At 44.0% G+C, this 22850-nt stretch overlaps 1 protein-coding gene across 3 annotated transcripts in view; it reads left to right on the top strand.

Annotated features, from left to right (window-relative positions):
• The window catches only part of ADGRB1 (adhesion G protein-coupled receptor B1), a 281739-nt gene extending 259362 nt beyond the window's left edge, over positions 1-22377 (top strand). For 2 of the 3 annotated variants that reach the window (XM_087739512.1, XM_087739670.1), the window contains 5 exons: positions 74-128; positions 4094-4773; positions 5741-5776; positions 7272-7376; positions 19546-22377. In XM_087739512.1, the coding sequence (XP_087595638.1) occupies positions 74-128; positions 4094-4773; positions 5741-5776; positions 7272-7376; positions 19546-19743 (1074 nt within the window). In that variant the 3' untranslated portion in view covers positions 19744-22377. The remainder of the gene's footprint in view (positions 1-73; positions 129-4093; positions 4774-5740; positions 5777-7271; positions 7377-19545) is intronic. The other variant, XM_087739596.1, reaches the window with a different exon arrangement.
• Positions 22378-22850: the final 473 nt, after the last annotated feature.

Genomic DNA, 22850 nt, shown 5'->3' with positions numbered 1-22850 from the left:
TGCATTTTCCACATGGCTTGCTTTCCCCCACCACCTCCTGTTGACCACATCCTCTGTGTTCTCTGTCTTTCAGACCGATTTTGAGAAGGACGTGGATATGGCTTGTAGATCAGGTGAGCACATCACAGGTGAGAATCAACAAGTGACCTGGTTTGGGGATTGAACTAGGCCATTTTTTTTTTCCTCTCTGTTTTATTTGTGTGTCTTAGTAGCTTGCATGTACTTGCGTGGGCTGCCCTTACTCTCAACCCTGGCCAAAAGAAAGCAACACCGCTAATTCTCCCCAATGCTTTGCTTATCCTATTTCTCCGTAGCTCTCTTGGCCTTTTAACTAAGATTAAGCCTTGCCTCTGAGTTATTATTTCTTACCTATGGCCCATGTAACACAGTGGCAGAGAAAAGTATCAAGGAAGAAGAGATTGGATCCATCTCTTCCTACCGTGATCCTTCTTTGCTGTAGCAACCCCTGCCCCGGTCACACCGACCTCAGAGCTCTGTGCTCAGGAGAGGTGTCTTTGAGAAGGTCTGGAATCTAGAAATCCTGCCACTCCACCTGGCTCCATGCACACTTCTAGTGCAGTTGTAAGTTGCCTGTACATATGGAGGTGGGTCAGGTCTCTCCTCTTTTGCCTGTACCTTTCTGCTGTGTGTTCAATCACACACATTCATTTTGATCCTGAAGATCTGCATGAGTTGACAGTCCCTTTCCCCAATAACTCCCTTTTCTCTCATTCCCCTGGGGGTGTCTGTGCTGTCTGGATTCTCCTTTGCTACCTGTTCGTCTCTGCAGGTTTCGTCTTCTCCTGGTCCTGGCATGCCTGACCATTTGGCTGGGTTTTTTTTCTTACCCTTTATAGATATTTAGGCTTTCATTTACCCTCCCAGACTTCTCCCCTCTCCCAAGCAAGAGAAACACCAGCTTGCTTGGCACTTGTATATAATTCATATCTTCCAAACCAGGATCTCCCCTAGCCTAGGATAGAACATACTATGTGTTCAGTTACCATCATGGGAAAGCTTCTCTCTCTTGCTCTCCTTCCTTCCTTCCTTCCTTCCTTCCTTCCTTCCTTCCTTCCTTTCTTTCTCTTTCTTTCCTTCTTCCTTTCCTTCCTTCCTTCTTTCTTTCTTTCTTTCTTTCTTTCTTTCTTTCTTTCTTTCTTTCTTTCTTTCTTTCTTTCTTTCTTTCTTTCTTTCTTTCTTTTTCTTTCTTTCTTTCTTTCTTTTTCTTTCTTTCTTTTTCTTTCTTTCTTTCTTTCTTTTCTTTCTTTCTTTCTTTCTTTCTTTCTTTCTTTCTTTCTCTCTTTCTCTCTTTCTTTCTCTCTCCCTCTTTTTCTCTCCCTCTTTCTCTCCTTCTCTCTCTCTCTACACATCTACCTGTCCCTTTCATCTATATTTTTCTTTATCTAATCTATCATTTATTTATCTGCTTCTAATGTATTTATCTATAATTCATCTCTTTCTCTCTATCTTGCAATCACTTGTTTATCTCTGTCCTCAGCTGTCTGTCTTGCTGTACCTGTTATTTATGTATTTCTATCTCTGTCAACATTTATCTCTGTCACTGTGTTTCTGTGTATTGTCTATCACTGTCACTATCATTTATCTATCTAATATCTATCTATATCTTATTTATCTTTTCCTGTCCTCCTCTCTTCCTTGCTCCCTCTCCCTATGCTTATCACAGTCACAGTATATTTATCTCACTTATCCCTGTGATATCTTATTTCATGGTCTCTTTCTGTCCATTTATCTCTTTTCAGGGTCTGTCCATATTTTTCTTTCTATTTCTTTGTCTCACACTCTAATCTAATTTCTAGCTGTCTCCCTCTTCTCATTTATCTTCCTCCTTCCTTTTTGACACTGAAGACCTCAGTTCTAAAAAAATCACACTCGAAAAACGTGCATGTGAGACCAGATCTGACTTGAATGTATGCTCAACGAACATACATCCAGGCTGGTTGTTGGCACACACAACCAGCTACACAGCCAGCATCCCACCTTGTGCTGGAGACCAAGACAGACCCTGAACTCTTGCAATAAAGGAGCCTTTCTGGATCTGCTACCGAGTTTCTTGCTCCCAAATCGAGCTTCCCAGAGGAAAGGAAGGAGCTGATTGGTTTCACATGACTTCAGGGCAGAAGACCCTAGGTCAGAAGCTTGCTAACAGCCTAGGCTTCCCTTCCTTTGCCAGCATACAGCTATACAATTTGTTTGTTGATATCTGCCTGAAGAGATATTCCTCCTCTGATAAAAAGCTGTTAGTCTGCACCAAGCTAAGTAGTTAATAGTAGTCCCCGTTTCAGAGACCTTTCTATATGGTGCATCATCCTATGCATTCTGCTTATTGAATAATAAAAAACAGAAATCTGTCTGTTGGTTTCTGGCCATCATTTTGTGGAGGCACCAGCTGTCATGTTATGAAGGACTGGAGATACACCTGATACTGCTCATAACCTCCTCACTTAGATTCACTGATAGGATTGGGTCCACGGCTCAATGTTGAAAGCTCATTCTGCTCCATGCTTGGAGACTGCCGAGTGTAAACCTCTCCAGACGTACTTTCTGCAGCAGACATGAGCATGGAGAAGAGCCTGAATCAATAAACCTTGCTGGCACTCCCAAGTGAAGGGTTTGACTTCAGTAACATCTTCCCGCAGTGTATGCTATGAATACGCTGTAATGCTCTGATTTATCCTAGCGTGTCCTCCAGCAATGTCAAGATGACTGCAGCTGCCATAGTTACACCCAGTGTGTTTAGCTTTCAAAGCTTTTTAAAAGTTCTTTTATTCTACTTGGCCTCCTTGTCATCCTGCCTTGCCTGCTCTCTAGTCTTAGAGGGGAGCTTTGTTCTTCCAGCACCCATCACTCCCAATATGAGTTGGTTGAAAAATTAATGTGTCCTCAGTCCCATGGGATGCCTATGTCATGTCCTGCCTCTGTCCCAGGTGGAGCAGCTGAATAGTATTAGGCTATGCCAAAGATCCTTGTCGCTAGTTCATTGAGAAGAAAATCTGTAAAAGGAACTTTTTTTTTTTTTTTCCTTCTGAGATGGGTGAAAGGGGAACATGCATTTATTTCTCCTTTTCTGTGCTGAAATACTGGGTAAGTAGCCTTCAGTCCCGCACCACTTTGCCCCTGCCCCACGGTCTGTGACTTCCATCCCCTGGAGACATCAAGGCTGATGTCATTATTTTCCTAAGGTCTTTGTTGCAGCCTAAAATCAACTGAGCAATAGATTCTTATGCCTAGAAAAGGAGCAGATGTCTTGTAGTGGGCAGTGTTGTGTGGGAATGAGTGTCTGTGTGTGCTTTATATACCTCCTAATTGGCATGTTCACCTCGTCCTCAGTTTAAGGTTTTCTTCTCCTATTAAGGAATATTCATGGCACTCCTTTCTTTCCTCAAGGGAAATTGAGAAACACTAAATAATTAGCTCTCACAAAGGCTTGGCATGATTACTAGTTCGTAAGCTTTTTGGAAAGCGGTTAGAAATTTATAACAAAATGTGTTGTGTTTTAAAATACCAAATTATTGACACTGAAACTGTTCCTGGGAAAAGATCAACCTAAAGCAGTTCAGCAAGTTTAAAACAAACAAAAAAAGAATTTGCATTTAAAATCATTGATAATGCTGCATTTCAGCTATTATCTTAATCAAAATATTTTTTATATGAAAGCAACCTTTTAATTTAAAAAATTCTACTATTTTATAGACTAGTAATATGTATTATATATACATATACTACATGTACTAAATATATAGACATGTATTTGCTTTTCGAGATACTGTTGTTGATATAATATGTGATGGCCTAGTTTGGAATTTTGGCCATGATTGTGTTGGGAAATTTGCAGCGTAAATAATTCTTTCAAAATAAGAAAGCTTTTTTCCTCCCTACCTTTAGCTTTGCCTTCAGCATCCTGGATATAAAAAAAAAAAACAAACCAAAAAACAGTATAAAACACTGTTCTGCCACCATAGCCTCTTTCTGAGAGGCCCAAGGGAACATGCTAGATGGTGTGACTGTGGTAGGTGTATTGATGTGTCAACAAAAACCTAAGTGAGGTGCTAAGGATACTTGTCTGTCTCTCTAGTGCTGAATAAAGACATCACCACCTGCAGGACTTCAACCATCACAGGAACACTGAAGCGTCCATCACTACCGGATGAAGAAAAATTGAAACTCAATCACCAGAAGGGGTCATCAAACTTTAACAGTCTTCCAGCCAATGTCTCCAAGATGCATCTTCAGGGCTCACCACACTACCTGGGGGCCATCAACCTGAATGAGTTCAGCAATCACACTCTCACTCTGAAGAAGGACAAGAACCAGCCACCTAAGTCCATCTACATCTGTGATGGGGACATCTTCAAGAAGTTGGACTCAGAACTCTCCCGGGCACAAGAGCAAACACTGGACACCAGCTATGTCATTCTGCCTACCAACACGTCTACCTTACGGGCCAAACCTCCCAAAGACGAGAGCAAATACAGCATCAATATTGACCAGATGCCCCAGACACGGCTCATCCACCTTAGTATGGCTACTGACCCAGGCTTTGTTGTCAAGAGTCCTCCACGGGAGCCTGTAACCGTGACATGCAGTGAGGTGCAAGGTTCCCCCATGGTACAACAACAGCAGCAGCTGGCTCCACAAAATATCTCCAACGAGTCACAGATTCCCAACAGCCTGTGTGACACAGGTGACTCAGGGAACTCGGGTGTGGTGTCCAAGAGTGAGACCGTTTCCACCCTCTCCATGAGCTCCTTGGAGGTAAGCGTGTGAATTACTGTCTTGTTCTCAGACCAGAATGATGCCCAGCCCTCAGCGCTGGCCACACCAGGTGTTTCAAGAGAAGCACCTTAGGCCAAATGCAACCCACCATGCAGTGCCAGTATCATGAGGGATCACTGGCATGTGACACCATTTTGTAATCTAGTGTTTAAAATCCCTCATGACTTCCACAGATGTATTCCATTGCTGGATGGACTGTCTTTAGCCCTACAGGCAATGCCAAGTCTAATAAAAATGTTAGCTTGTAAACGACTTTTCATTTTAATGCCAGGCACATGGCTTGCATGACTTTTTCTCCTTCTATTCGCTGCCTCTGTTTCCCATTTTGATGACTTCAGTCATGATAGAGATGAGAAAACCCCTGTGATCACAGGTGTAAAATGTCCCTAAGGCATGCCCCACAATGCTCTTAGCATCAGAGCGATGTCAAAGGTTTTACATAAGTGCAGCCCTCTCCTTCTGACCTGTGATAACTCATTACATATATTAGCATTCTCCCTAGACCATAGATCTTATGCTGATGTCTGTCCTAGTTTTTGCATTTCTCAGCATTTTTCTTGCCTATTGTCAGAGAGCAGGTCTCAGCCATTGCTGTCCAAACTTCGTGCTCAAAAGCTCCAGTAGATGAGCTGGCTGAGCCTCTCTGCTTTCCATTCTGTGAACCACCTACAAGCTCATAACTAGGACAGATGCTTGAATTGGCCAAACTCCCATGCTCAGCCCATGCTCAGCCCTCCTTGGCACTCAGTGTTTTTTGATAGGGATCCTTCTAAATGGCTGGCACTTTCCATCATGAAGAGCCAGAGAAACACGTTAAAGGTGTAGGAAGAAGGAAAAGGAGAAGGACTCTCCCTGTTTCCTGTACTCTGTGGTTCAGTTTGTGCCCACTCACCGGCATCAATCCCTTACTAACCTTCACACATCTCTTTTTCTTTTGAATACCCAGAGGCGGAAATCCCGGTATGCAGAGCTAGATTTTGAGGTGAGTACATCCCTTTCTGAATGTGTTTTTCGACGGGTAGGATAAGAAAGAGAAATGCTGTTTTCTTTTATTTCTGGCATCTTTGCAGGAGGGCTGCTTTTGCCAAAGAGTTTCTTCAAGGGTTTAAAAATGGTGGGTTGAAAGAGTTGTGCTGGTTGCCTAGTAAGGCTTACCCTGTGCTGCTAAACAAATGGGTGATTTATATTTGTTCGTGCTTAATTTATTGAGCAGCTTCTGTGTAAACATTTGTAAATCAAGATCCTACATAGGCTTGCCCAAGGCCTGTAACTTCTCCTCTGTGAGCAAAATGCTTACGGAGAGCTGATGGAACGGTACAGGTGACTGCACCACGTTCCTGTTTGGGAAGCACACATACATTTGGTTGGTGGCCTAAAATGCCTTGCCTTTTGTGCACAAGATCTGTTGCTTAACGGAAAGGAAGCTAATAGGTCCCCACTGTCACAACCCATTGTCAACCCCGGTCTTTCACTCCTATTAACGAACCTCACAGAATCAGCCTGGGTGGAAAAAGTCTATACTGTATGTAGGGAAATGTCTGTCCTCACACCTGAGGCACAGAGTGGAAAGCTTTGAAAGAGCCAGTCCTCCACAGAGGGTTCGTGGGGCTACTGAGAGCTAATACAGCTATCCTGAGTCCAATCATGGCATCCTTCCTGGCAGAGCTATCCTTTCCCTTCCAAGCTGCTAGCTTATTCCATAATAGAGTCACCTTAAGGGCGCGCAAGGAGTTGCCTTAACGCTAGAATCGCTTCAGAGCTCCAGGTTGTGAGCTTGGTCTGAAATTGAGGCACGATAGGTACATCTAAGCTGATACTTCAAATTGGTTCCAAACTATTTGGGCCACCTTCTCCAATTATATAGCACTTGCCAGAGCACAAGAAAGCCATATTCAACATGCTTTTACATGCAAAGTGAAGTCCTTGTAGCAATTGGTCCCGCCTCTCCTTCTGGGCAGTGGAAGGTAGAAGTGAAATGCAGAAGGGCCAAAATACAAAGAAAAGGAATAGTTTGTGGAACAGTTGTGGAATAGTTTCTGATGGAACTTCTTGTATCCAAATCCTACATGTTTGGGTAAGCTCTGAACACATTTGCAAAGGAGGCCTGCTGAGAACAGAGTGGGCATGGGGTCAGGTATCAGTTAAAGAAGGTCACAAAGCTTCCTAGGTCAAGCTGGTAGAACATTGCCAGTGAAGCACAAATTCTGCAGTATAAACAGTTGGCAGTTGCAGGTTTAGGGTAACCATAAGGTCAAAAATTAATCTTTTCCTCTTTCTCCCACCATCTGATCCTGAAAATAAAGGCAGTGCTACACTGGGTCTTCAGTGAACTTTGAAGGTAGTTTAGGCATGCCAGATTGCACCTGTAGGGAGACAGAGGCAGGTTTTAATAATGTATGTAACTCTGGGGGAAAGACATATTGTTTCTGTACAGCTGAATAGGGTTTGCTGACCTGTGGCCCTTGTGTTTTCTTCAGAAAATCATGCACACAAGAAAACGTCACCAAGACATGTTCCAAGACCTGAACAGAAAACTCCAGCACGCAGAGAAGGAGAAGGAGTCTCCAACAACAGACAGCAAGGTTAGTCAGACACCTGGAGAACTGTCATCTCCTAGAGCTCTCTAGTGTCATCAGGAGCATGGGAAGAAGCAGGAAAATTTATGAGCCCTTATTGAATGCCTTACCTCGATTTTCTGTCCATGCATGTTGCAACAAGCACATGTGCACCACACAGGACACAGAGGGTCACAGAGGTACCACTAGCTTATCTACAGAGTGATCAACAGCCCAGAAGGAGAATGTCTGTCTTCATGTCTGTTGATGGTGAATGGAGTCTGTGTTGTCTTGTTTGTCTCTGTTCCCTGTGTCTGTGTCTGCTCTTTGCATCCCCGTTTAGGTCATCTCTGAGTGCCCCATCCATCTACTCCTAGCTAGGAACTGGAAACCAGAACAGCCTTGAGGAAATCTAGGTGGAAAGGGGAGAGGGCAGAAGGTGGGGACAGCAGGAATCTTCTATCCCACTTGCAAGGGCTGAGTTGGAAGCCGGGGCAGCAATGTTGGGCATAGTTATTTAGGAAAGCCACAGCAATGAGATCTAAGCTGTGATGATGGCAGCATTTCTTGGTGACTGCATGCTAATTAAATGTAGCATGAGGGTATTTGTGGCAGCTGATCACCATGTACATGGGTTTCCTCGACAGGAGAAAACTTCCAGGGCACGAAGATACTTTGAGGGAGGCAGGCTGAGGAGAAGACCTTGCAGCCTTTCAGTGGGGCAGAGATTTGGTACTAGAAACAGGTATCAGGAGCCTCTGTAGTAAGTGATGTGGGTAATGCAAATAAGGCAGGGCAGGCCGATGGCACCTCCCCCATGTCTCAGTCCATTAGGCCTGCTGGGCAAGAGCCGAAAGGTTGCAAAGAAATGTATCTATCTGCTCCAACAGAAAGGAAAAACAAGCAGCAAGATCAGGTTGGCAGTAAGAAATTAAATTTGGGTTGTGCCTGCACTCAGGAGAGGAGCAAGGTGAGCTATTTATGACATTCTCAGTCATTTGCAACCAAAGTCAGATCCAGGATGCACAGTCACCTACAGCATGGCCAAGGAGGCACTAAAGGGGCTTATTTTGATGGGAGTCCCTTAGAGGCAAGACCAGAGCTCAGAGGGTGATCGAACAAGAGGTTTAGTTTGGTTCTTTGTGGAAGCAGAGCACTGCAGAGACTTTGGTCTATTTTCAGATCTCAGAGCATTGCTGTGCTGAGCTCTGGAGATGTGGTCCCAGCAAATCCAACTTTTAGTGTGTGTGGCAAGGTGTCATTATGGGCTGTACAGTATTACAGAATGAGAGGGCTAGTGAATCTAGCAGGCAGGTTCAGATCAAAGAAGCTTGTGTTGGCCCAGAATCCCAATGCATTTCACTGAATTTCATCTCTCTGCTTTTTTCTATTATTTAGGTATGACACAGCTGTAAAATCAGAAATGCCTAAATACCGTGTAAAAGTTAATCTGTGATATGTTTGCAGGAGGGTTTTATAGATTGAGATGTTTTGAGCATTTCAGAGATGCATCTGTCTAGAATTAAAGTTGCCAGTGTCAGCATCAAAGAGCTTTGAACTTCTGGAAAGAAGCTGTGAAGGTGGCCTTTGCATATTGACTGAATCTTTTTCAAGTTGTGATTTTTCCTTGGATGTAACCCGAGAGGGTGAGCTTGCGAAGATCACTATTGGCAAGTCAGTAGTGGGTATTGGTTTAAAAAACATCCAAAGCAGTACCAAGAAAAATAAATAGCTTTCTTCACCCCTTTTTCTGCCATTTGCTGCTGGGGACCCCACTGGAAATCATGCCCCATCTTCAGCCTGCCCTGAGAGGGCAAACTGCAGATATCAGGGATTAAAGTAACAACAAAAGAATTTTTTCTCTTTTATGTATGTTTAGGTTATAAAACGATGGAGTATTTCTTCTGGTGGAAGTGATAAAACTAATGTTAGCGTAAGTCTGGCTTTTGTTTTGCATTGAAGAGCATTGTAGACCTGTCCCAAACCCTTCCATGATGCATGAGTCCAAACACATTCCTTCACCAGTAGGAAACTCCTTGCCTTGTGGGCATGAACAAGGTCATAAGGATCCTGGAATACCCTTGAACCCTTTCACACCTAGCATCATAGAGCAGAAGGGATGTTTACTGGGTCTAGTCCTTCTGCTGGCATTGCTTTATCTTTGATTTCCCTTTTAAATAAGCAACTACAAAGTCAAGCTACCAAGTCTCTCTCCAGCCCTGGCAGTTTTGCAGCCTCTCCTGGCAGCATGTCCCATTGTCCTTAGTCCTTTCCAAGATATGATGCTTTTCCTAATCTTCTTGCACTTCCTCTCTTCTCCTTCAACTTCAAGGTCAGAAAGGTGCTGCTGAGACTTGAACTAAATGTGTGCATAGGACAGACCTCCTTTGCAAATTCCTAGGAATGGTGCTGGGCCTTTTTACGGACTGGTTTAGGTTTTGGTTTTGATGTGAATGCTAGTCCTCACTGTACTTCAGTGCACTGGCCAAAACTGATTACCTCATCACATTGAGTATATAGTTCCTCTCAGATGAACTACTACATTGTCAGATTTGAAGGAAGAACCAACAGAAGAATGGGAGGAAGAAACAGATCTTGTGTCTCTTTAGGAAGAGGGGTTGAAAATTCAACCATCACATGAGTTTACTGTTGAGAATTTCTCCAGCTTCCGTGATAAAACATGATTTTTAAGGGGTCTTCAGCAAAGACCTGAAGGTTTGCACCAGCTCATATATGGTCCTCTGTAAGTATCCTGACACATTTATACTTTGGATAAGTATTACAACAGTGTACGCTTGAAAGATAAAGAAGACTGCTCTTTGCCCACTGTCCCAGAGTAGTTACTGGCAGAGCTGGAAACATCATCAGGGATTCCTGCATGTTTGAGCTGTTCAGCTTTCCTCCTTTACAAGGTCCATTTCTGAAAGGCATTACTGATGTGTGAATGACCCAATCCCTATCAAAGGCAGCCTTGACAAATTACTCTGGGCTTGTCTCTCATCCTGCAGACATGGGGACAGGTTTCAGGGTGAATTCTGCTTTCCTCTCACCCAGCGGCCAAGAAGTCCTTTCCTGGGACCTTTCTTCTCCCTTGCACTGGAGGGCACAGGGTGGAAGTATACATGTGATGCAAGGCAACGTGTAGCACTGCTGCTAGCCATCATACGTCAATCTTCAAGTCAGAATGGCTGCATCAGAGATCTGGAGCCTAATGCACATCCCACTGAGATTAGGGTGTCCTCACTGCCATCAGCTGACGTCTCATCAACTTGCTAATAAGCAATGTTGTTGGGTGGTATGTCAGAGGCAGGCAATTAGGAGAGCCAGAATACTGCCTGGAATGCCAACCAAGTCTGAATCTTGACCATGTTCAATGCATTCCCAGGAACCACTGTGACATTGGTGTTTGCTGCAGTTATTTTGCTACAAACCAAAGCACACTGCTAATGCTAACCTAACTTGAACCTCAGAGTACACTAATACAGAATTGTCCTTCCTTGGGCAACAAACTTGGATTTTTCCAATTTTTTTTTCAGTTTATTACATGAAAACTATTCCATGTGACGTGGACTTTCTTATATATGTACCTCTACTATAAAATTCTCCTATTGGAAGCATGCTCAGCTATTCCTGATTAAAATCACATTATCCAGGAAGATCCATGTTCAAAGCATACAGGACCACACATCCACCTGCATTCAAGCCTAGGCTACCTCACCGCTGCAGCGGAGTAAAGGGATCTCACTCATTTGTAGCTTTATGAACTAATCAGGGATGTAGACACTATTATCCAAAACTAATTTTTCAGGGCTAGGGAATTAAGGTATTAGCAGACTGACATACAGCAAGATCCGATGACTGCAAGTTGAAAACTCAATTTTTTAATGCACTAATAGATCTCTGTATGACCTTACCATGGTAAATTTTCTCTCTCTTGCAGTCTTCAAGTTCAGGTGAGGCAAGGAAGATGGAGATAATTTTTGAAAAATCAGCCCTTATTCAAAAGGAAGTTACGGAGTTGTAGGCAAGATTCCTTTGCTGCAGTTATGCTGGAATTTGGGACAGATTATCTCTGTCCACCTGAAGGGACTTTAAATCTAAAAAGAGTATCTCAGGAACAGCTGGATTTACTTTGCTCATCCTCCTCCCAAATGACTTGCAGCCAGCCTACATGTGGAGGTTGCACACTGTTGCCCTTCCATTTTATCCCAGACTGAACTGGAAGCTGGTGTAGTCCCTGAGCAGAAAACTGAATGAGCTGTGTTTTTGATACTTATCCCCTAGACAGCTTATTTGCAGCCAGGAAGCATGAAAGGAATGAAAGGCTTGGAGACAACCACAGCAGGATTTGTATCAAAAAACCCAGCCATCCACACCATGCATCCTGAGTGGTTAAAATTAAAACCTCCCTTGGTGTCTGGGATCCACCAAGCCTTCATTTTTAAGGCTACAATAAGTAGTGAGTGGCTTCCACCAGGATCGTAGATATCTCTTCATAGCAGCTTTAAGGCACATTTTGCTGCCCAAACAGATGCATATTGAAAGTTAGTTTGATACTGACTCAGACAGCAGAGATCTTGCTTCCTAATCACTCCCATCACTTTGAGTTGTTCTTTAGCTACCCAATTGCTACCAAAAAAAAAAAAAATCCCATTGTCGGAAACCTTGCTGCAAGTTTGTTTCTCCATTTAAAAGTTTGCCCTTTGCCTGGCAGACTGTGGGCTCCAACATGTAATTTTTTTCCCTGCTTCCCCCTAAATACACACACTTCCCAAGGTCTAAATTCCTGCAGCTGAGAGCTATCCACATTACAGCAGGGCAGTGGCTATTTTCAAGCTACTTTGTACCACATGGGAAATAGTTTCCTGCACAGATCTCTGTTGTCGGGGTAAAGCATCTCCAACACTGCTCCTCCCTGTGAGTTAATTGCTAAAGAAACTCCAGTGCTTGGGTTGGACATTGGGAGGGGTTCACATGCTCTGCAACAGCATGGTATGAAAATGGGGGTTTTAAAGGAAGCAAGGGCTCTGTTTCTGCTACGCTTAGCATGAGCTTTGAAAGCAATGGAAGTGACACTCCTGCCTCCCCCCTCGGCAGGATCCTTTGATCCAGCTCCATTAGAGAAGTTTGAATCACATACATATTCCTCTCTCCTTGCCAGCATCTGGCTTTGCATTTATCTTAAACAGCAGCTCTTTACTTGTGCAGAGGTCAGCGAAAGCTGAACAGAGCTCTGCAAATTTCTCTGATTTGCTCATTCTTATTAGCTACTTGCTATGTTTAGCTCCTGCAGCTCAAATGGCTTTTGCTTTGGCTGGAGCCCTGTCGTGGAGCTCACATACAGGATCTGGACTTGGTCTGTAACTCAGCTCTCAAATCCAGGCCCATCTTTCTATTGGTCCTGGGTGAGCACTTGCTCCAAAACCCAGTGGAAAAAGAAAGTTTTTTCTGCCATTCTATGACTTTTTCCTATTTCCTGCTAGACAATGTTTCTGGCTTGATTACTCACTTCTCAGGTCAAGATTTTTCTTAGCTTTCCTCTTCAGACACCTGGAGGGTATGCCCATCCCACCAGCACTAGCTTTGACATCTAACAAGAGTAGTGAGAAAAAAGGAATATTGATCGATATTGCAGGCCATTCCTAGTCAGCGCTGTGTGTCTCTCTGGCATGCTCTGCTGCATGACAGAATTAATTCCCTTGCTTGCTGGCTACCTGGCCTTTCGCTAGCTGGCTGGGGAGCTGGCAGTCCTGCTCCCAGGTGGGAAAATTTGGCTCCTGTCCATGGGAACATCTTTGCATGGGCTGAGGCTGGGGGTGGAGGAGCTCAGCTGATGGTGGTTGTGTCAAACTCAGGCTCATTCCTCACTGAGGAATTAGAAAAGTGGGAGGCTGTGCTCCCTCTGTTGTCGACTGTGTGTCCCTCTGCAAGGGAAGCTCCACTTACAGGCAGGGTGCCTCCTCTGTGCCACGTGTTTAATCCTCTCTGCACTTCTTAAAGGTTTTGATAATTGGCAAATTTTAAAAGACCAATTAGGGTAACTTTTATAGGGAGGAATGCTACATGAAGTATAATAATTACTGCAATAAATCCTGTTATGAAAGTGATGTCAAGCCTTAATTCTTTCAGCCATAAACCATCTGCCAGCTACCAGGTGTCCAAATATACCATCAATCAGCAGTTCACCTCCTCCTGTAGATCATCTGATACCTCGTGTCCAAGCATCAGGCATCAGTTACTTTGTATTTCTCAGAGAGCCTTCTTATTCCCTGTATCCTCTGTGTTGACATTCAGTTCCTCCTGTGCCCTTTGATGCTAACCAGCCATCAGCTGCTCCAAAGCCCTGCAGTTGCCACCAGCAGATTGCAGCTCCTAATTGTTTGGACGGGTTACCCGAAGGACTCTATAAAGAATTGTCCTTCTTGGTCCCCTCCTGGAGTCCCTAGGTACCCCTGTGAGGCACGGGGGAGCTTTGAATGATTTCAGCATTTTGGGGAACAACTCCACGTCCACCAAGTGGAGTGGGCTCCTCAGTAGACCGTAGGCATTGTCCAAAAAAGGATGGTATGTTAACCAGCTGGATTAATGGCAAGAATAGCCTGGAGAATAGCCTGTTCCTCACGCTGGTGGGACCATGGGCTTTCTCTACAACCTTCAGGCAAGGGATCGTTTATGAGTGTATTGAAAGAGCCCCTGAGGGTCTATGAAAGAGCTCCTTGATTCAGTACCTGTTCACCTTCAGCTGTGCATGGCCTCACTAGACTTTGGCTCACAGCAGCCCCTACAGGTTAAACCATCTGAACTTAAGAGAATACAGAAGCAGAAGACATTTTTATAATCCAGCAAATGCTGGGTATTTCAAGTTTCCTAACTGATTTCCATCAATGCAAGTTAAACCCACAATTTTTTTCTTCTTTTTTTTTAAAAATGAAATTATGAACAAAGTCAGCCACTTCCTTTTATTTTGCTTTTTTCCTAAATGAAAAAAAAAAAAAAAAGTATCGTCTTTGTAGTTCAGTAGCATAAAATGAAGGAAATGCAGCTATTTGTTTCAAAGAAAGGAAAATTTATCATTCTGTAAAAAAACAAGACAGCTTTCCCATTTTCTAATCACTTTTCATCGACATTGATACAAAGATGGATTAGACAGCATGAGCCACATTTATCTTTCAGATTCCCTGCTATACGCTCTGAATAACTTCATTCTGGTCCTAGAGTCATCAGTGTCATGGGGAGAGACCATTTGGGTCATGAAATATCCTTCAAGTTGACACTAGAGGCAATGAAAACAGCATGAGAGTAGCTGGTTCTAGGGGAGTTATCCCAGAGTGCTCTGTAGAAAGCACTGAATTCCTCTTCAGGTTATACAGGGTAAATATAAAAATTGGGTATTAAAAAAAATCAAACCACCAAATGAAAAAGAAAACAACAACAACAAAAACAAACACAGGGAGATGCAGCATAGCAGCTTGCACATTTCATTGTTTTTGACTGAAGTGTGAAATGAAAGCTGTCTTAGAGCAGCCAGTCAGTCTCCCATGCCATCTTTATGCAATACACTGATGCCACTCCTAAGCAAAAGAGTTGCACCAGGATCCAGGTACTCTGGATGAAGCCAGCCTGGACCCTTGAAGGCAGCACAGAGACAACATACAGAAGAGCTCATGGTAGGGAGGTGCCTCGCTCCGCCACCATCAGCTTTCCAATGCCACCATGAGTCCAGCCCAGGTGACTTGTTGCAGTCTGCCAGGACTAGGTTTAGAAGGAGAGGCCTGTGTGGATTATCTCAGTGCACTTTGCCTCTGTCTTTGTTAGGGATCTGGGGGTTCTGTTGGCACTGCATCTTAAATGCCTTTGTCCCAAATCCTCTCCTTTTGCCTTAAAGATGTGCAGCCACAATGAAAGCCGTGTCTGAATGAAGGAGACTCCGAATGCCAGCAGGGTGATGAAGACCTCCACTTTGCCCTGTGCAGCAGGTTTTACCCCAGCCTTGGGTCTGGGTGCTCCCTCCCTTCCCACCCCTCCAACAGAGCAATCTGCTCCGCCATCCTGGCACCAGGCAGGGACCAATAAACATTTCCCCTTTCCCTGACAGCCAGAAGCTCATGGGCTGTGTCAGGCCAGAGTAATGGCTCTGTCTCTGTGAGTTACTGGCAGAGCAGCCTCTGCTGCTTTCAGCTCCTGTCTCGGGCCATTCCTGGCTGTCTCCGAGGCGCCAGGCCCTGGGCCAGCACTGGCGCCTTTTACAGCCAGATTACACAACCCTCTCTCCAGGTTTTTTCTTCTTTTCTGTGCATAGCTAGGTTTTCCCTCCTGTCTGCAAGGATTCCTAAGACCCCACAGTAGGGCTGGAGGAAAATGCCAGAGCTGAAGCATGAGCCCAATGGCTGTTTCCGTATGCTGTTCAAGTGGCCCAGACCTGATAAAAACCTTTTCCATATGGAAGGAAAGAAAAAGGGTGCTGTTCCCAGGAGCCCACTACCAATTCCCAGGGTTCCTCTTGCGAAGAGATTTTCTTTTGCCTCACAGCATCTTTGCCAGAGCCCAGCCTGGCTGATTGCATTTAACCTGCTCAGAGATCTGACCAGGCACTGAGTCCTTCTGCATGTGTGCTCAGATCACGGCCGTGCACGCAGCTCTGTGAGCTGCTGGTGCATCGTGGTGGACAGCCAGTGCATCTCACCCCTGAGACAGCACCTCCACTCGTGGCATCACTAGAGAAGTCTAATTCTTTTCTGAGAAGTGGGAAACAAAAAGTAAACCTCCCCTCTCTATTTGCTTGTCTACCGAGGCTCCTTTTCATCTTCTAGCTGTAAGTAGACATCTTTGGAGTCATTAAGCCCACGACAGTCATAGCTAGATGACACATCACACTGATAAACTAGATGATAGAAACAACGGTATGGGGTCAGACCCAAGGCCAGTCTGGCCCTGCCTCCTCTCCATGGCAGAGTCTAAAGCAGCTTGGAAAAATAAAAGACCAGGGCAAGCATCTGGTAGTGCATCTTCAAAAAGATCCCCAAGACTCCTGTAATTTGTGCTCAGAGACCCCCTGAAGCAGAATGGTGTCACTTTACCTCATAATACTGAATGGATGTTGCTTTTGTGAATGTGTCCACATACTTTTTATAACTTTGGAAGTTTTCAGCATCAACAGAGAGCTGTGGAAAGGTGGTCTGCAGTTCGGCTGGGCACTGTGTGCAGGACCAGCTCCTGGGGTTCACTCTGGGCTAGGCACTGCTTGGTATCTCATCATGGTCTGTAGTTCTTGTGTTGGAAGAGATGATCCCTACCATCAGTAGTTGGTTCCTATTGTCAACAAGGCACTAAGAGTTTCATAGACCTCTTTCACATCTATCCATGGTCTCTTTTCAAGGCTGAAAAGTCTTAGCCTGTATAATCCTTCTCCTATAGAACATGCTCCATAAATTTGTTCATGGCTGTAAACTGGCCATCCTTATCACTCCCCCTTTATCCTTCTATCAGGAAGCCCACGGGGTGCATGTAATGTTCAAGATGCAGGTGCAGAGTGGAGTTATGCACTGGCATAGTGATGTTTTCTGTTTCATTCTCTCTTCCTTTCTTGATTTATCCATTCTTAATAATTCACAACATTTAATGTCTGTTTTTATTGACATTGAATAATTATTGTAACCCTTAGGTCTTGTTCCCCGATGATAGGTCTGATCAGAGGTCATTGCTGTAGATGTGAACTCATAATTGGTTTTTTTTTTTCCCAATTTCTGTTCCCTACATGGATTTGCAGCTGCTCTCACTCAGTAGCTCAAAAGCAGCCAATGACAAGAACGGCTCTGAGGTTTGCTGAGCACGTTCAGCGTACATGATCAGATCTGGGTACATCTTCACAGCATGAAGGAGCGGCTGAAGGTCAGGAGTGTGGCCGACAGAGGGACTGTTAAAACAGAGATTGGTTAGGAATATAAGAACCTGATGCTGCAGGTGGCTGTAAATAATGCCATCAAAGAAGGGCTTTCATTTGAGGGAAAGATAGAATTATTTATGAACTTCATGCATATGAGCATTTGTGGTGCTCTCTGTTAAATAATACAGCTGTGGACATCACTAACTTTGAAAACTTCTGGCATTACAGCAACTGTAGGAGAAAACAAAATGTTTTTTATTGAAAAGCGCTGCTCTGACCAAGCTTTTTATTCTTCACCTTTTGGGAAACTTCTAGTTTCATTCCGTTTTTTGCTCTATATGTGCTTTTGTCTTTATGCGTACTTTCTTGCTGCATCTTTTAATGGCAGGCTAATGGACTGCAAAACCAGCGTAGGTAGAAGTTTCACTTCAGGAAGTCTCAAACTTGTCTCATTAAGACACACACAGAGATGAAAAAGTTTCAGTTTTTAGTGGCAGTGGTTCTTAAATAAGCTCCAAAATAGATAATGGAATAAGTCAACAATTTTATCACCTTTTCTGTCATATTAGTATTAATCACCATTGTGATACATCATGAAATAAAGTAAGAATAACACCAACAGCATAAGAAAAGCTCTGTGTCATGGAGTTTAATGAAAACCACAGCTGCAGATTTCAAGAACTGACATGTTTTACATTATTCTGAAAAATACTTTTCTAAAACTTGATTTTTTTAAAAAACAATTCTCTTTCAAGGGACTTTTAAAAAGTTTTTTTTCTCCCTTTGAATTAAAATAAAGATAATTTCAGAATGTTTTCACTTCACATTGAGAAGACAAGGTTTACCTGTTCCTACATTTGCCACTCTCCAGCTACCAAATGACCTCACCCAGCGCCTTCTCCCTGTGAGCAGCTGCAGGGATGCAGGAGCAACTTCAAACATATCTTTATATTAAGGGTGAAAGTTTGGAAGAACAAAATTCATGGCTTGGGTGATGTGATGAAAGCTGTCCATGTAGGGATAATGCTGTAGTGCCTTTCCTGTCAGCGTTACGGTATGGAGGTGGGATTAACAACAGACTTACTTACAAAAGTCTCTTAGGAAAGGACAAAATCAGAAGCTAAGGCAGGTGGATTAGCATGTAGTGGATGGGTATTTAGGCTTCCTATAGGGCTGCAGCAATCTCTACAGCGTCCTGGAGTGCAATCATGACACCACAGTCTACATGTGGCTTCATCTCCCCTCAATCAATATATTTTGGTGACAGCATCGAGCTGTGACACATCCTGGGCTGCATGTCACCTGCATGTCTGTCTCCTCACCTTCTCCCCAGACTTCTCTCCTTGTTGTCACCCTCCACACAGCTGCCTTTCCTCCCACCCTTTCCGCTAGCCACCACTTTCCCTTTGGCAGGTGGCTCAAAAGGGCTCTGTGCTCCTGTCACGTGCAGGGAAGCCTTTTCTCACACAGTGCTGGAGTGTTTTGTGGGGATAATTAACTGTGAAAAGCATCACTCTTGGTGGGGGGGAGAAGCTTAGTGGAACAACTCATTTAAAATCTTTGCATGGACTCCCCTTCATATACGCACTGAAGAATACACCTGTTTTACAGAGCCTCAGCTCTCCCCAGAGTCTTCTCGTCGTTCATATCAGCAGAAATATTGAAAGATATTTTCTGGATTGATATCCATGGTGGGATGCTGGCATGAGACTGGGCTAATGGCGGTCGATAAAGCCTCGAAGGCTTGGTGTGGAGTTGATGGAAATGCTTTCAGTTTCAGAGCTGACGATCCAGGCCATCAAACAGCATGGGTTCACTGGCAAAATAGTTAGCATGTTTTGCTGCAATTAAATAGCCTATAAATAGCTGTGCTACATAAGGAATATATTCTCATCTGTAGAAAATGTAGTTGATGTATGTTCAAAAAGACCTCATCGTAATCTGGATTTCTATGTGGGGATTTTCTGTAGAAGAAGAAAAAGATCGTGAATTCTCAAAACCATGTTCAGTTTTTCAGTGGAAATGCAAGTGGCAAAAACCTCAGTTGAAAGCTGAAATATCTAGGCATTAGGTGACAGAGATAGCAATGAAAAAAAAAAAAAAAACCTTTCTATTTTCTTCCTGAAAATAGAGAGTTTACACACTAAGTGCAATTTTCATTGAAACCCCACTTTATTTTGCATTAGGAGTTTCACAGAAAAATTTGCCTTTGATATAGGAGAAGGAGGTGAAAAATTCTGTTATTTGCACAGGTGCTAACTTCTCTTTTTTTTCTTTCTCTCTCTCCTTTCTTATACTCTCCTCCTCTTGCAGCAAGAAAAACAGCAGACACCAAACAAGAGACCCTGGGAAGGAATCAGGAAAGTCCAGTCCCCACCATCATGGGTTAAAAAGGACATCGAACCTGTGGCACAGTCTCCCCTAGAACTAAAAACTGTAGAGTGGGAGAAAACAGGAGCCACCATCCCCTTGGTGGGACAAGACATTATTGACCTTCAGACAGAGGTCTGAGCGGAAAGGGAAGAAAGGGACTTTTTTTTTTCCAGAAAACAAACGAAACAAACAAACAAAACCACGTTTTAAAGAAATGATTAAATTAAATCGGAACCAAGCGAGAGAAGTGTTTGGTTTCTTTTGAAACCTTTGGTAAGATGGAGTAACTTTTGTATTGTTCTCAGCAGAGAGGGGGAATATTACTTTATAGAGTATAGTAGCTGTAGGTTCAGGACAACATGAGCTTTCCCAGGTAGGACTGGAGAAGAAGTGAACCTGGAAGAGAGCAAGGAGGAGGCAGAGGGTGGGGAGGGACTGCAGGGGACAAGCCCTGCTGAGATGCTTTCAGGCTGCTGCCACACATCAGGAGCCTTCCTGCTCTGCCACAGGGAGGTGTGGAAGGACGCCCAGCAACCACCGCGAAGGGCCAAGAAGATCAGGGTTGTTTGGAGACCACAGGAGGGGACACCTGCGGGAGCCTCGCTGGGATGTGATCTGGCTGTAGATCCCTGGGGGAGACCCAGCCTTGAGGGTCTGTGGCATCCCTTGCCGATCCTCGCCCCCCACCTCTCCCTCACCAGCTCATCCAAGAAGGAAGGAGACGGGATGCGCCGAGTGGTGGCCAAGAAGACATTCCCACTCCTATTTGCCCCACCGTGACATGGCATCATGGCACCCCCACAGTGGGTCCCCACAGGGCCCGGAGGGGAAAGTGGTGGCATCATCCATGGCTTAGTTGGAGAGGTAAGGTGGGGCTTCCTCCTCTTATCCCTCCACAGCGAAGCTCCTGCGCACCCTAAGGAGTGGGACAGACGTGGGAGGAAAGGACCACCTCCAAAAACTGCTCGCCCCGTCTCCAGGAAGAGGGTCGAAGGTGTTAGAAAAACAGACCAACAAGAAGAATGTGGGTCGTTTCATTGACTGTTAAATAGATAAACTCAGCACGGGCCTTGCGAAGGTGCTCTTGGCCTCATCGTTTTTTTTTTTTTTCTGTTATTTTTCCTTGCTTTCGGACTCAGATTTATTCCAAGCTGCCCCTCCCTGGAAGGCAGAGAGAGAAAGAGGGAAAGACAGATCCATCAATGTACCTGGAGATATTTGGTATACAGAGATGTTGCCTTAGGACATTGAGACAAACTGACAACATGAATAACGTCCACTTGGAAACAAACAAACAAACAAACAAAATAATCTATTTTTTTCCTTCTTCTTTTCTTTTCTTCAATAAAAAGAGAACTTGAAACCCGAGAACTTTCTTTTCTTTGGCTCTTGTCATTTCGAATGCCTTTCTGTGCCGTAGGACTGCGCAGGCATGGGGTGAGGATGCCACCTGCTGAAGGTGGAAGGCAAGTTTCTCCGTGGAAAGTTTGGGATGGTGGGAACACACGGCCCCTTCGCTGCTGGCTTGCAATATTTTGCTTTGTTTTATTCAGTTTGGGCTTTGGTTATTTTCCCCTTGCTGGCTCTTCTCCCTCCCCACTGCCCAGAGCCAGCAGGCAGGTTTGTGGTCCTACAAGAATGAAGAGGTGGAGCTGGTCAGGAGAGCAGGACATTCGTCATCATAAAATATTGTCTTTTTATTTCATCATAAAAAAAAAAAATGTTTTTTTTTCATTAAACATTTCTCAATGCTTTTTACACAAAATAAGATATCTACATTTCACCCCAAAAAGTGTGCAATATTTTTATCATTACAAAATATACCGCTGACATTACACGCAGACTTCATTTTTTTTGTCATTCCCAGCACTGTCTGTTTGATGTTTGGAACAACTCTCCCAGCTTTGGAGTTATGCAGTGACAAGCCTCTGGTTGTGAGTGGCCAGATTGTGCCAGACAGCAGTAAAGCTTGATCAGAGTGTGAGTTATTACTGTGTGTTTGGGTCTCTTTTTTAAAAAAAAAAAACAAACCAAACCAAAACACTTTCAGGAAATACCTAGCAATGGGTACAAGATGCAAAACAATTACTGACCCCAGTTGTGTTTCCTCCACTGAGAGATGTTGCTTGATATGCAAACATCCCTGCTTTGACTTTCCTTTGGGCCACCTGGGTACCTGATCTTTAAGGACAGTGGCATTTACCTTGCCATTAACTGTATAATATGAAGGATGGAAAGAAAAACTTAAAAAAAATCCAAATAGTTAAAAAATAGGGAAACTGATTACTTATAAAAACTGTGATATTATTGTTCAATTTTAGATTATTCTATGAAACAGGAAAGCACAAAGGCCTCCCTCAGATGCCGGGTTGTATGATATTGTAATTATTATAATTACACATTATGAATTTTAGCATACAGATATCTTTCTACTGTGTTTTAATTCTTTTCTCTTTTTTTTTTTTTCCCTCCCCTGCCTGACCAAGCCTGCCATCTTCTCTCCAACCTTCCCCATTCACCCATTCACTCCAGCCGACTTGCAGGACATTAACGGTGTTATGTAATTACAGAGATAAATGTTTGTTTAATAACTGTTGATATTCGACTTTCTCTGCTCAGCTCCTCCGGTTAATTCTGTTTTCCCATGCCCTGTCCTGCCCCATGACATGCCTTCCCCTCCCTCCTCTCTGTGTTCGTCAATTTTTTTTCTGTACAGTTTTCAGAGCACAAAATGAATGTGTCTTATTTCTAATAAAAGAGGTGTAAACTCTAGCGATGTCTGCTTTTTAAAAGCGCCCCTGCCCACACCCCACGTGTGGTTTGCATCGCGCCTGGGTGCTGGGAAACACCTCTCCTGGACCTGCAAGCTGCCACCTTGGCTCTCTACTCTGGAAGAGCCATAGCCCAGGGCCAAATTGGTGCCACAAGTGCATCTTTTGCTTTTAGCTTTGTAGCTTCTTGACACCCCAAAAAATACCTCCCCTTATGACACACATTTCCAGGGCACGAGGAATTCACTTTTCTGTGCAGTGCAGCCTGCTTTTCTGCAGGTACCTCTAGCCCAACCCTTGATTCCCAATATCATATGATGCGAGGGGCCGATATTTAACACAGATCTGGCAGCATTACTGGCAGAGGGCAGTGATGCTGGGTTATAGTTTCCAACGGGGCCAGGGCAATGCTGATGTTATCCTGCCTGCATGCCTGCAAAGTCAATCTAAACCTCACCTGGATTTCCCTGCCAC

This window comes from Nipponia nippon, unplaced genomic scaffold, assembly GCF_047370975.1.
Source record: "Nipponia nippon isolate SJK-2023a ecotype South Korea unplaced genomic scaffold, ASM4737097v1 scaffold_1, whole genome shotgun sequence".
NCBI classification, from domain to species: Eukaryota; Metazoa; Chordata; class Aves; order Pelecaniformes; family Threskiornithidae; genus Nipponia; species Nipponia nippon.
Note: the sequence above shows the minus strand (reverse complement) of the source record. Positions and strands in the feature narration are given on the sequence as shown.